This window comes from Pithys albifrons, chromosome 14 (genome assembly GCF_047495875.1).
Source record: "Pithys albifrons albifrons isolate INPA30051 chromosome 14, PitAlb_v1, whole genome shotgun sequence".
In the NCBI taxonomy this organism is placed as follows: Eukaryota; Metazoa; Chordata; class Aves; order Passeriformes; family Thamnophilidae; genus Pithys; species Pithys albifrons.
Genome location: NC_092471.1, coordinates 8158251 through 8172997, shown reverse-complemented (window position 1 = coordinate 8172997; position 14747 = coordinate 8158251). Strand labels below are relative to the sequence as shown.

General features: G+C 47.7%; 1 protein-coding gene across 1 annotated transcript; it reads right to left on the bottom strand.

Moving 5' to 3' along the window:
* Positions 1-2884: 2884 nt before the first annotated feature.
* RAP2C (RAP2C, member of RAS oncogene family) lies at positions 2885-12673 on the bottom strand. The gene is made up of 3 exons (XM_071569108.1): positions 12137-12673; positions 10125-10444; positions 2885-5344 (listed from the first exon to the last, which is right to left on the bottom strand). The coding sequence occupies exons 1-2, from the start codon at positions 12407-12409 to the stop codon at positions 10166-10168; spliced, it is 552 nt and encodes a 183-aa protein (XP_071425209.1). The 5' UTR covers positions 12410-12673; the 3' UTR covers positions 2885-5344; positions 10125-10165.
* Between the last annotated feature and the right edge of the window lie 2074 nt (positions 12674-14747).

Here is a 14747-nt window from a genome sequence, read left to right as displayed (position 1 = left end):
AAGGAACACGGAAAAGCCACAAGCCAAATGAACAGCAAAGCCTCCCCTGTGAGTCAATATTTTACAGGTTCCTGCAACATAGGAGAATCTTCCCCATGAATTATTGCAATTACTGCTCCAGACCTTTTGGAGGGACTTGAAGAGAACCTCAGCTTTGAAGGAGAGCACTAGAGGCAAGTGAGTTGGTTCCATGCTAAATGCACTGTTTCTGCAGACAGCAAGTTCCACCCCCTCCAACCTTGCAATGGATCGGTGTCGCCACTGCCAGGCAGAGGATGGTGAGCTCAGTGCTGCCCTTGGCAGCGTCTGCAAACCATGGCAGGTGAGCCATCACCTTTGGACTGAACGCCACGCTGATGTACAGCCGAGTCCTTCTTCTCTGTCCCTTGCAGCTGCATTGACCAGGCAGAGCTAAAACCCAAAAGCCACATTAGTTCACTTTCATAGTGCAAGAACACAGGGCCACGTCAGCCCCTGACAGAGCTCGCCCGCAGTTCCAGAGCTGTGAGCGCTTCCTCCAGCTGAGAGCGCCGTGACTCACCCAACCAAACCCACCACCAGCAAACGCAGCCACCAGGGCTGCTGACTTCCCAGCACAGATAACCCACACAGGTCAACACGTACTACTTCAGAAGCCTTCTCATTTCAATTAAGACCAGACACTTCCACCTAGTTTCACACAGTAATTGCAGCCCAGCCTACTGGGGCAGATAACAGTGCGCAGCTACACGAGGTGTGGTCGGCGGTTCACCCTCCACCCACACAGGGTCTCTCTGTGCTTCCTCCCAGGCTGTCCCCACTGTGGGGCTCCTGTGGCTGGTGGTTTGTACCCCAGAGCACCCAGCCTGGCTGCAGGACCCAGCTCTGCCCTCACCAGCAGTGACAAGAGGCCTTGTGGGTCTGCTGCAGTCAGCTCCTGCTCTCTGATTGCTCCCTGTCCTGTGGCTGCACAGAGGAGCAGGACACTGGGAGCTTCCTGCAGGGCACTTACATAGCAGGACTGTTAAACTAAAGAAGCTGCCACGAAACCCAATCTAAACAGCCCCCAAAGCAGACAGAGCAACATGACGTTGTTCCACCTATTCTATGAAGGATGCTACACAACCCTGTACAGCAACAAGAGTTCACTCTCAGCACCAAGACTTTTAAAAGATAATGGCCTTAAAAAATTAATCTTACATGTTTCCCTGAAAGCCCCAACTCAGCTTATATCATACTGTCACCTGGAAACAAAACAGAGGTGGAAGCCACAGGGACTTAAAGGCTGTAGCACCTTCACTTCCCAGCTTCCAAGTGGCTTAGTCACACTGAGTGCCATAAGGAATTGGGAGTATTATTGCTGTTATGACTACCTTTAAACCACATGAGAAATCACTCAGGCAGTAATGACTCCAGTAGTTACATCTCACAGGAGACTGGTCCTGAAGTGGCAGCTCCCACCCTCAGTGACACCAGCCAGAACAGGGAATGCTTCACTCCCACCTCTTGCCGAGGTCAGGGAAACAGACATTTCACCCAAAATCGCTTAGAAATCTGCCCTCCTTCTCTGTCATCTTCCTTTCGAGATGCCAACTACTCCTCTGTGGAAAGAAAGATTTTTGAGTTGAGAAAAAGGTTTTTAGAATTGCAGACAGGTTCTCAGGCTTGCTGGCAGGTGCAGGTTTAGTTCTGTGAGAAAAAGACTAACAACTGGGAAAAACAAGTAAGATAAGGAGGTTTGGGTCAGGCTGCTCCATGAGAAGGTATGTAGGGAGTGTGAGCTTTCTCATGGGAGAGAAAAAACATCTGCACAAAAGTACCATCCACCAGGGGCTGTGATGAGAGTTATAGACAGTGCGATTCAACCTGTAAGACGAAGCTATGGGTGGGAATTCAGAAGATATATTGGCTAATTTAGAGTGAGAACGGGGCTTTTAGTCTGGATTTTTACCTGTCTTTTTTCTCTCCATGGAGTTATTTTAATAAACTGTCTTTGTGTGACACCTGCGAGCTGTGCCTCTTTAATCTTTACCAGCTGCCACGACTTACTGCAGAACTCACACATCTGTACGCCGACACTCCTCCATTTCAGCAAAGGAAGTGTGAGCAGGAAGAAGAAACAGCACAGAAACCTACGTACAAGGCTCACACTGTTTCAGCTGTAGGAGGGGTGGGGAGGAGACTCCGGGGTTTAGTCTGTTGACACATCACTCAGGACTGAAGATACCAAGTTTTTCTCAACTTGAAATAACACTTACATTAATACATGGCTTTAGTTATAAATGAAGTACTAAAGGTCAGTGCCAAGACTGTACATTCTGAGGAAGATGCACTTTTTGTTACAGGGCCCAGCTGAGAATCATTGACTTGGCAAATTCAAGGCTTTTACTGAGCATTTAAGGATAATTGTTATCGAATAGCTTTGGGCACTCTCAGCTGGAAGGTGTTCTAGAAAAATCTTGTGCCTCTCCTGCAGCAGAGCTCCAAGAGCCTCATTCTGCCAGTGTGGTGGGGAGATGTCAGCTCTGGGTGAAGCAGCTACAGACCCTGCAAGGTGGTGTCAGGAACTCACAGGCATCTTCACAGGGACAAAAGCCTGTATGAAAAACAAGAACATCAAAGACTTGGACGAGACAAACACAGACACTTGTGAACAAACCTCCATCATACTGGCCTGTGAGGAGAGCCCCGTGGCTGCTCTGACCAGGTTCCCCACTCAGAGGGCAGACAATGCACGGATGGACACCCTGTACCCCATGCCAGAAACACTCACTCATGATAATTCAGATGTGGTTGCTGCATTTAGAATTACCAGGACATGAAAACCCCCCAAAACAAAACAGCATCAGCAGCTTGTCTGTTCAGCCCACTCCAGAAAACAACGAACACAGAGTAGTCACCCCAGTTTGGTAATACAGGTATCTATTTTATTAAAAAAGTTACAAACAGGTGGACTGTAGGGTTGTCTTACAAAATGACAAGAATGAATTCTACTGGAAAAAACTTTTTACAAAGCATTATAGGTAATTGTTCCGTTTTTGCACTTGTTATTCCAGATTTCACCTATCACTGATAAAGATACAGTACATTAGATACAGGATGTTAGGTTACATTTTAATTTGTAGAGCCCTACTGCAGTGATTTGAACAACTCCTAAACAGATGCCATAGTAAAGACAATACATATTGCATTTATTATCAGCCTCTTACTCTAATAAGCAACTTCACATGCAAACTATTGAGGAAGCCTAAATAAACTTTTGGTCCCTTTTTCCCCCCAAAGTGTGCTGAAGAAACCATCTCTCGTTTTCCCAGTCCTGTCACGCTAAGCTAGTTCAAGTTTTTTAAGGGTTTTTTTTTCTTTTTTCTTTTTTTTTTCGCTGAGGTCAATGAAAATGAACACTGGTTTGAAAACTACCCATAGGAATAAACCACTGATCAATACCAACCAACTTTTTCCCCTTAGACAAAGGAAAACTAGGATCTTTATGAATTACTTTTATTTGCTATTACTTCCTTACAACCTACAAAAAAGATCAACAACCATCACTTAAAAAAAATCTACTTTGAATACAAGGTTTGGTTTAATTCTGATATTAAAGTGCAAACCTAATAATTAGCCTCAGCCTGTTTATAAAGTTTGTACAAACAGGGGAAAAAAAAACTTCAAGTAACCCCACAGAGAAAAAAAAAATCAGGTGTTTCAATAACCAGGCAGAAATCCTGGTGTCCTCTTCTTTACAGGATTCAAATTCAACACTGAATGTAGACTCAGAATCTTTATTTCTGCTAACACTGTAAAGTCAGCCTGTATTGTTACCAATAAAACACATTAATGTTGAGATACTACACCGGTGATCTTTTATTGTTTTAAATGCCATCATCCACAATACAATTCGTGAGTTTCCAACTGCTTAACCTCATATATCCATCACTGCTTTTACTGGAGCTTTTCTCATAGTTATTTAGCTATTACAGGGAAAGAATGTACATTTCTAGAAGCATGTTCAAATGACTAAAGCTGGGCTCCTAAAAACCTAGAACTTTGGTGCAGTAGGTGAGCTGCAGTTATTAAATTTCTGCAAAAAAAATTACACATTTTAAACCACTGCTAGAAAAAGCTCTCATGTATGCAACATGTTAATAAACTGAACAAAAAGATTTTGTCTGCTCTTTGTACATTTTCATTCTGCTCTTTATACCTGTGTTATTGTTAAAATTTTCAAGTATTCAGAGAAAATGTTGATCAGGTAAACAATAAGGAAGGCAATGGCTGTTTAAAGCACACTTGCAGTTTTAGTATCACCCAAACCTGGTGCTTTTCCCCTTGTTTCACCAACTTGTCTCTAATATTAAACTTGTTTACTGGGGAAAAAAAAACAAACTCAAAAGCAATTTGTGACAGTGCAAGAAAAACTTTAACAAATATTGCTTTAAAATATTATTCAGAAAGACAAATATTAGGAACTATAAAATGTAAAGTGATCTTATTTGCATTAGATTTACATGTGCAGAGCTCTACTAGATGTCTCTTGCTGTGCCAGGCAAAGCTGAGCTGACAGAGTAGGCAGGCAGCCCGTTCTGAAGGATACATTATCCCTTTTCAAAGGCATAGAGAAGCTGTTTGTAAACAAGCAAGTTTAGAAACTCAGCAGAAGGAAAAGTGTGCTGCCATTTTTCAATGCTACAATTGTTTTTGATTAAGAAACCCAAGATTGCCAGAACATCAGCTGGAGACTTTGCATCCTGTTCCAAGTAGTCCCTGCTGTCAAATGGGACCAGTTACAAACACATTGTCACAGCTGCACTGCCAAGAAAAGGGATTCTACATCCAACAACAGAGGGGCCTTCAGTATCTTCTCATGACACTGTCACACGTAAACAAGAAGTCTCAAAGAATGACCAACTACACTGTAGGAGAAAACCTTGCAAATAGAGATAAGCACTGATGCGAGGTAATATACAGAAGTAACCATTTGTTTAAGGCTCAATTTATTCTCCATTAAAACTCTCTTCTTTTAAAAGGCATTGAGTAGGTAATACTGAGTTTAAGTATTTAATAAATACAAGTTCAGAAATTGATTAAAGAAATCAATTAAAATATTAAAAATGAACTCTTGCATATTAGCCATTATATGAACTTAGAAAGCTATAAAAGGACTGATAGATAAAGAACAGATTTTAAAACTTATGGTAAACATGCTAAGCATTCCAAGTAAGGTGTGTGGATCCTGGAGGCCACCAACCTTATGCACTTGTGTATGGCAATGTGCTGTAATAGAGACAGGTTTACCAAGGCTCAGCTCTGCAACCTGGGCTGAAAGTTCTCCAAAGCAGCATCTGTGCAAGTTTCCTCTGAGTTTTATCTGCAATTTAAACAAAATAACTAATGAAAGCCATATTCAATACACATCCAAAGTGAACTCAGCTCTTCCCACAGTCAGTTTTCCATACTGGGCTCCAAAGCGCTGCATTACACGCTGGCATTCCTCAGGTTGTCCTCTGGTAACACAAGAGGGAAGCAGTAACAACTTATTGCTATGAACTTTGTAAAGCTGCCTCTGTGGGATACTAAATTGCACCTAAAGATCTGAAACAGGCAGGAAATTTACGTTCTCCTGAACAGATTCACTTAGGCTGCTGGGCTTTGCACTGGTGTAAACCCAGGAACACAAGTGGCATTTTGCACAATTTCTGGGAACAACCAACTCATTTCTGACATCTGAGTTCTTGGCAATCAGATCCTTTAAATGACTCCTAAAAAAATCCCCTCAACATTCATGAGGCAGCCTCAGCAGGCACAGAACTGTAACACCACTGCTCTCAATCAAGCACACAAATATGCTACCAGTGTGACCAAAACTTCTTTGTGTTTCTGGTTACTTCCTTGTAGGGCACAGGATTTATCTGCAGAGGTATCCTAAAAACCTCAGGCAAAGCTCAAGGTCTGTAGAAACATCTTTCATATCCACATGCATGTACTTCACTCTTGCTTGATCCCTGACTCTTGGGGGATTTTGAGTAGTCTCTATTGCTGAAGTGATTTCTCCAAAGGAGTCAGGACCTCATGTTTCCTACTGCACTGTTTCTTTCCAGCTGCTGATTTGCTCTCAGTTAACAGTTTGTGTCACAAAAGAGGATCAGTTTGTCATGACAGAGTGCTCTGACATAGCCAGGTGTGCCCTTCTTGCCTGACAACTGGGGACCTCCAAATCAAGAAGCAGCACTCCTGCCCTATGGGAGCAAACAGCCAGCACTTTCTTGCTGGCTTGTACATTTTCCAGCTAACAGTAACTCTCCCCCAGGCTGGTGAGACCATTCCCACCCCACACGCTGCTGCTGGTCCATGAGGTTTAGATGGGGAGGGTCCCTGTACTGTCAAAGCAGCAAACCAACATTTAGCTCCTAATGGGGATGGATCAGACCTGCTTGATAGGTGGTTTTTATTTGCTTAGAGCACAGAAGAGACAAACCACTTACAGTGCAGCTCCTCATCCCACCAGTCCCAAAACATCACCTAAATCCAGCATCTAATGCTGTGGCCAGAGAACTGCTGGGGATATTGAAAACAGAGAAAGGAAGTGGTGGTATTTTCCTCCATGTGCTCTTTCAACATCTTTGCATTTACAGGTTATTGGCCTCCCAATTCAGATTTCTCATCTTTCCATTTAACTTGGGCTTAGTTACTACAATTAACATCCTATTATGGTACTTTACCTGCCTTCACTTGCCTGAGAAATTTCTCTCTGGTCTCTTCTGTGAGCAGGCAAGAGGCAAGGGGAGGTCAGACAATCTAATGGGATACATTTGCCTGTGTTGTACAGCCACAGATCACAAGAGAGTAAACTCTCAGGTTTTAAGCCAAGAGAGGAATCCTCTTCCTTCAGCCTTCCTAATATCAGTTACTCATGAATGGAGGGGGACAGAAATCACTCATCAGCATCAGTCTTTTACCCCAAAATTAAGGTATTCCCAATCCAATTAGTATCCCTACAGAAAGCCTTTAGTGCACACGGACTGTAACAGATACCATATTTTAAAGAAGATTTAAAATACAAAACACTCATACTGAAAATTCAAGAGAAATACTAGAGCAAGGAACAGAGAGCAGCTCTTGGAAATCTCACATCTCAGTGCAAGAACAAAACACCACAAGAGCAGTGCAGAAGCAGGAAAGGAGAAGGGGGAAACAGGATGTCAGAATTTTCAAAAGAAACTATGGGTTATCCTGACTCTGCAGTTCTGTTCCATCCTTAACTTCACTCAAGGCATTTGACTGGAACAGCAGTTTGAGAAAATGCTACTCAAAAACATGACAGAACTTACACATGAGTTGACAGACAGGCCGAGGTATCAGTACCAAAAAGAGTTAAGTGGCACCTGTGAGTTAAAACTGACACTGGAACAGCCTTGAATCAGCACAAAATCCACCCCCACCCCTCCCGTGGGTTTCTGCACCAGAACTGCAGGGAGGGCACAAACTGTTGCTACAGACACACTGTGAGCGACTGACACAGCTCAGACTGCCCTGGACTCACCCAGGCCACGGAACTCAGAGGTGATGCCGATGACTGTCCCAGGACACAGTTACGGTTCAAGCCCACTCCCCACACCCGGGTTTGCAGACAGCTGGTTCCACTCCTCAGTTTCAGGTTCCCTGGGAGGGATCGCTGCTAAAGCAGAGGTTTGACAAGCAGCAATTGCTTCCGGGATCGCAGATAAGCAGGAGGATTACAAGGCTGATTAGAGCTATCACAGGACACCATCAGCACCTCTCCTACACCAGAGCACATCAGAAGAAATTATCAGGCAGCAAAGGCTTATGATAAAGTTAATGAGATCCCACATCTACTCAATCAAAAAAACAGGACAGAGTGGGAGCCAGGAAGAGGGAAATACCCCAGAAGTGTGAGGCTGAAATCAAAGATACAGAGTATGAAGCCTGTGAAGAGCCAGGATGACTAAAAGAACTTCCAGACATGGCAAGATCAGCACTAAATAGGAAGCAGCTCAGGAAGGAAAGACTTGCTTGGCAGACATGGTGAGACTGTGCTGAGCAGAGGCAGCTTTGCCTAGAAGTAAGGAAGCATTTCATGCCAGAGGGTTGGTGTGACTCTAAGCTGGCCAGAAGGAAGGAAAGGAAATCTGTATTACTAAAGCTCAGGATCCTCTGTCTCAAGGGGTCACAAAGACATGAGAATACAGATGTTTCTTCTAAAGCAAGAGCATGCTTAGGAAACCCATCAGATCTGGGCACAAAGAGTAACACGTGGCCCTCAAGATTAAATTTGCTATTTTATGTTGAACCCAGAAGCAGGTAAGTTACAGAGAAACCTCTCTTAGAAGCAACCAATTCTGGAAATATTTCAAGGATGAAAGGCCCGATTTTGTCAGAGCTGAAGACAGTAATTTACTCAAGATGAACCACCAGTAACCCAGGGCTCTGCCATAACTTTGGCATGATACTTCCAGTCCACATAACCTTCTTTGGGAAGCTGCCTCAGAAATCGCTGCAACATTTCAATCATTATATGAGACTCAGGCTATTATAACCCTGCTGCACTCCACTAAAAAAAAGCAGAATTCCTTTGATTCATTCCTTCATATAACCCTATGGGCTGTGCTGGTGTGACCACTGTAGGAGGAAAGACATTATTTGCACTTTTCTCTGCTCCAACACAACCAGGTTGCTCACCTTTCAGCAAGCAAGTCTTGAACTTACAGACACCTCTTATACAGTGACAGCAGCCCTTCCTAATTCCACAGAACTGGAGATAAAAACATCATGTATTATCTGTAGCATGACAGTGCCAGGGCCATGAGCATCTAAAATTTTACATTCACAAAGCAGCTGATAACAATCTCAAAGACAAGCTTTGAGACTTCACTCTCTGACCTTGCACTCAAGATTAAAGAGGATACAGGCTCCAAAGCTGCCAGTAATAACCTATTTTCCCTCTTGTCACTCAGACACAAAAAGCTCCTTGAGTTGAGCAGGAGTTACTAACGTGGCAGTGGCAGCCTGAGCCTCCAGCAGAGCAGCTGCCAAGAGGGGCAGCTCCTTCCCCTGAATTTTCACATCCTCCCTCAGTCCTGCACTTGCCCTCAGAGATCATGACGAGCTGCTTGCCAAGACAGGTCCAAGGGACAACTGAAGGCCCAGCTGGCTGCACACAGAGCACACCATGGTGTGGAAGAGCCCTTTGCAGTCACATGGATTCGAGCCAGTGGTGAAACCAGACCTGGAACAGCTACAGGGGAAACAACAGCTGGGAGGGGTCCAGAAGCACCTCACAGGAATGACAGCCCTGCTGTGCACAGGGGAGGGACAGACCCATTCACACCATCAGGTGAAAAAGGTACTGAAAAAACCCACCACGGTGTGAAGGGTCAAAGGCAGCTGTTCTTGAGGGGAAAAGTACAAATCAAAGCTGACAGAGGGGAAGGTTTGTAGAGGTCCTTCTGCCTCTGTCATCACACCTCTTATGAGTCACTGGCAAAGGAGAGCTGTGCTTTGGGAAGCCATTTCACAGTGTGTTCTCTGCTCTGGAGAGTTCAGATGAAGAGCACTTTGTGCACACCCTTGACTTGTCCCTGTGGGCTTCAAGCCACTTCTCACCACTCAGGCAGGTTCTCTTTCAAGAGAAACTCACTCCACTGATAAGGCAGAAGGGTACTCTAAGTACATTCAGTTTCTGTACCACAGAATTCTATTTCTTTTAAACAAGCTCAGTCTTCTCAGCAAAACTATCAGGAAACTCTGTCAAAATAATCCCATCAAACTCCAAGGTAATTCCCACGACTTGAAAATAATTCAGATGCCAATAAGAGTAAACTCACTGAAACATCACCAAACATTAAGGGTAACATAACACCAAATACAGCACTGACAGTCAAAACAGGTGCAGGTGAGATCATACACTTTGTGTCACTGTAACATCACTGCAAGTGCAGCATTCCCTGACTAACCCCACTGAGGTAACACAGCAAGTCCATCTGACTCAGTCAGTCATGTGCACGAGCTCTTCCTCTTTTGGAGGAAGGCTGCTCCGGGTCAGACTGCCTCACTTCACACTCCCTGCCACTTTATCTGCTTATTTAACACCGTGCTTGTGCACCTCAGTTAGTGACAACTGTTCCACCAACCTGCTCTGTATGGCCATGGCTGAGGTTTTTCTGAATTTCTCTCACTGGACGATGCAGGTTGTACAACACTGGTCTTGTTTCTCGGGCAGGGACGCATAGTTCATTTGCCTGACGATCTCAGCAAACAGTTCATCCACCATCGTTTTGCTCTTGGCTGACGTCTCCATGAAGGGACAGCCCCACTCCTGAGCCAGGGCTCTGCCCTCTGCAGACAACACCTCCCTCTCAGACTCCAGATCCACTTTGTTTCCCACCAGGATCAGAGGAACTTTCTCGTATCTCTTCACGCGGACAATCTGGTCCCTCATGGGCTTGATGTCCTGATCAAACAATCCAGGTGGTTAGAACATGCAAGGAATCACACGGGATTGCTACAGAACCACTACAGAAACACATTTTAATGACCCTCACGTGCAACTGGACATGAAAAATACACCAGAATACTTCTTGAATTCACAGTCACTGTAGAACTCAGAGAAAGCTCACTACTAATCACTAATAAAAGTTATTTTTGATTTTCTATAAAGACATACCCATTTTATAGAATTTTTTTTTCAGAAACAAACAGAAAGTGATTGCTGTGCTCCCAGACAGTCAGTTCAGCTGGAGGAGGACACAGGATCACTGCTTTGAAAGCTGGTTTCAGCTTTCTGAAGTTGTCTCAGGTCTAAGGACCTGTAACCCTACCAGGATCACGCCATTACACAACCATTTAGGAAGTCTGTGCTTACCTTACAGCCTGAGAAAGCCAGCAATTTAAATAAAGCCTTCTCACTTGTGGAATGTTTAGAATAATTCATTGTGAACACATTTAATCACATGTAAGTAACCAAATTAGCTGCTGTAAAGAGATTTCATTACCTAGAGATGCATTTATTCAGGTCTGAGCCGACAAGGGGAGCTCACACTTGAAAGTCTGAGTCAGCCTCCTCTGCCCCCTGAGTGTTTTAGGTTACTATCAGTACTAAGTTCTACAAATTCTTGCATAGTTCTCAGACAAAGCAATTCCAGCGTTTGAAGTTACCTCTGTGTAAAGAGCTGCAGAGTGGTTTACACCTACAGCCTCCAGAGCAAACACACTGCAGACAGACGGGAGTAATTAAATATTAACAGGTTGGATTACTAACCCAGCACCCATTCCCTGAATAATGGGGGCTCAATGGCCCCCCAAAATCAGTGAAAATGAGAGCAGAGGCATCCCAATGTCACTGCTGTTGTTTCCCAAAGATAAGCACGTCTCCAGCTTGCACGGGGCTGTTTCGAGGCCTCTGCTAAGATAAGGCTTGGCCTTCAGCAGAGGCAAACACGCCGCTCCAGTGGGGGTGGGTGTGCCAGGCCCTGCCAACCCGCTGGAACAAACCCAGCTCGGCGGCCCAGCCAAGGCAGGAGCTGCAAATCCCTGCGCTGCAAAACTCGCCTACTGCCCAAAAACAAAGCCGGGCTTCTCGAGGCGGCTCAGGCCAGTCACTGGCAGAGATATTTCTTTTTTTTTGAGAGAGAGTTTTGAGAGCAGAAATCAAATCCAGAGCCACAAATTATCGCCTGTGGCTGGTTCTGCTTTCCAGGACCCACCCACGCTGGGAGAGCACCGAGCTCGGGCTGGACAGGAATACATTTTGGGGGGAGGAAAACAGCAGCTCACTTAACAAGTCACAACTGCAGAACAATGAGGCCCCTTCAGGAGCTTTGCAGGAACACGCCTTTTAGGAGGGGGGGCGCTGGAAGGGGAAGTCTCGATTTTAATATCGGGTGTTTTCTTCACCAAAGGGGATTGCCAAGAGATTTCTGCTGGAGAATTGGGAGCCGGTCATTGTTCTCCAGCACTGCGCGGGATTCGACAGTGGTGGCAGCCTGATAAGTACCTGCAAAGCAAGCAGTTCCCCCCGGGAAGCGGCGCTTTCCAGCCGGGCATTCCCACCCTGTGCCCCTCGCCCATAACGCGCCCGCAGCGCACACGTGGCTGCCCCAAACACTTCTCGCTCGGCCCCGCGGCCTCCCCGGGCAGGGATTACCTGGAAGGACTGCTGGTTCACCAGGCTGTACACGAGGATGAAGCCCTGCCCGTTCTTGATGTAGAGGTCGCGCATGGAGGCGAACTGCTCCGTGCCCGCCGTGTCCAGGATCTCCAGCACCGACGGGGACGAGTCCACCTCGATCTCCTTGCGGTAGAAGTCCTCGATGGTGGGGTCGTACTTCTCGATGAAGGTCCCGGTGACGAACTGCACGGTCAGGGCGGACTTCCCCACCCCGCCGCTGCCCAGCACCACCACCTTGTACTCCCGCATCGGGCCCTGTCGCCACTGCCCGCCGGGCCCGGGCCTAGCGCAGGCGGCAGCGCGGCCCTCGCATAGCCCCGGCCCGCCTCAGGAGAAGGGCGAGGCCCCGCTGCTCCCGCGCCGTGCTGAGGGTACCGACCCCCCGTCAGCGCCCGGCCCGGCCCGGCCCCGCTGCGCCTTCACGGCCGCGCCCCCGCCATCGCCGGCGCGGCCGCGGGACCCGCCCGGCAGCGGCCGCCCCCGCCCGGAAGGGTTTCGCTGCGGCACCCGGAGGCGGACCCGCCCCTCCCCGCCAGCACCGCTCACTTCCGGCGTGCTGCGTCACCGCCCGCCGGCGCCCGGGGGGGCAGGTTTGGGTGTGACACCGGGGCACTATGGGGGACGGGTTTGGGTGTGACACCGGGGCACTGTGCAGGGGACGAATTTGAGTGTGGCACCGAGGCACTGTAGGGGGACGGATTCGGGTGTGACACCGAGGCACTGTAGGGGGACGGGTTTGTGTGTAGCACCGCGGTGCCGTCCTTGCTCGTTCCGCTCCAGCATGGGCGGGTGTGTCGGGGGCGCGTTCGCGGCTCCAGCCCCGCACTCGAAACGTGAACTCCGTAACAAACTCCTCTCTGAGGAGGAGACCCGCGGGGAAGGGGACCTGGGCTGTGGCAGCCACAGCGGAGAGCGGCGCCGCTGTTCTCCATGGGCTTGTAAAGGAGGGGGACGCCGGGCTGGGCAGAGCGATGGGGCATCTCCTGTGAGAGAAGGCTGAGAGAACTGGGATTGCTCAGCCTGGAAAAGAGAAGGCCTCGGGGTGACATAATTGCCCCTTCCCGTACCTGCAGGGGAATTGCGGGGAAGATGGAGAGAGACCATTCATAAGAGCTCCACGTGGAGTGACAGGACAAGGGCGAGTGGGTTCAAACCGAAAAAGAGTAGGTTTGGTTTGGGTATTTGGAAAATATTCCTGGCCGTGAGGGTGGGCAGGGAAGCTGTGGCTGCCCCATCCCTGAGAGTGTCCCAGGCCAGGCTGGACAGGGCTTGGAGCACCCTGGGACAGTGGGACGTGTCCCTGCCCATGGCAGGGAGTGGCACTGGATCCTCCTCAAGGTCCCTTCCAGCCCAAACCACTCTGGTTCTGTGGAACTTGTCACCGCCACTCTGTGCTGTGTCCTTCCCCCCGCGGCTGCCGCGCGATTTCTCGAGGTTTTATTTGCCTTTCCCTGCCGTTCCTGGATCCCTTTCCATGGGAATTCCCGGACAGCAGGTGTCAGCACGGCCCCGGCGCTGCCGGATCGGCGTTTCTCGGCCCGGGAATCCCCCCCTGGGGTTACGGGGAAGGAACTACAGGGAATAAACATCTCTTTTCTTTCTAAATGAAACCCCCCAGTGGCGTCAGACCTGACCGGGTCCTTCCCAGCCGCAGGAGAAGCTGCCCCTCCACAGAACCACATTGGTTGCTGCAGGATTCCAGCAGACTCGGAAGGTGCAGGATTTGGCCCTTTCCCATCACCGGCTGGATTGCGAGTCCAAGGCAGACAAGTCTGTCCGTGCTGTGTCCGTCCTGCTCTCCCAGCAGGGCGGGAGGGGTGCCTGGTCAAGGCTAAAATCATCCAAAGACACACAAAAAGTACTGAGGAAGTGGCTCTGCTTGTGGCTGTTTTCACAGCGTTATTTTATTCACTTTCTTTCCATTAAGAAAATAAGTCCATTATGGGAAAAGCTCAGTGAGGAATTTTATCCTCCAGAACAAATCTTACTTAAGTGACACCAAATTTTATTCTTCTTTATTACATGTAGGTAATAGCCCCTCTTCTTTCTTTGCCATTTTCTCCAAAATTGTGTTGTCAAGTGAATTGCTGGCATGAGCAGCCGTGCCTGGATGGGGGATTTTCATGTGGCTGGTGAATCAGCTCGAAAATGTAAAAAGGTGAGCATTAAAAAGAGGCTGCCTCCCACTTCAACCCCATTAGAACTCACGAGTAGCTGGAAAGTACCTTAATGCACTCAGGGTGCTCGGGATAAAGGAAAGCCATGGTTGCTCCCAGAGCAGCTTCCCGTCTTATTTTAACCATGACACAATCGGTGACAGTGACAAATGGGGGGAGGGAGAAAAGGGGCGAGGGAGGATGAGGGTGACAATAATGAGATTACACGGTCACTTAGGTTCATTATGTGCGTGTCCTTGTGGCACTGCTGGTCCATTATGTTTGTGATGCGTGGAGGAACGACTGCGGGAGAGGAATGGGGCAAAGAGCACAGCGGGAGAAAAGCCAAATACATTTTTGTGCAATTGACTTCAGCGGCAACGCCTCCTCTTGGGCTGAGGGGAAGCCCGAGCAGGTGGGCACGGGGCTGG

Bases quoted from the DNA above. Each gene is read 5' to 3' on its own strand.
- RAP2C (XM_071569108.1), bottom strand. From the start codon at position 12,409: ATGCGGGAGTACAAGGTGGTGGTGCTGGGCAGCGGCGGGGTGGGGAAG. The intron at 10,445-12,136 runs GTAATCCCTGCC...TTGTTTGATCAG, and splicing joins TGAACCAGCAGTCCTTCCAG to GACATCAAGCCCATGAGGGA.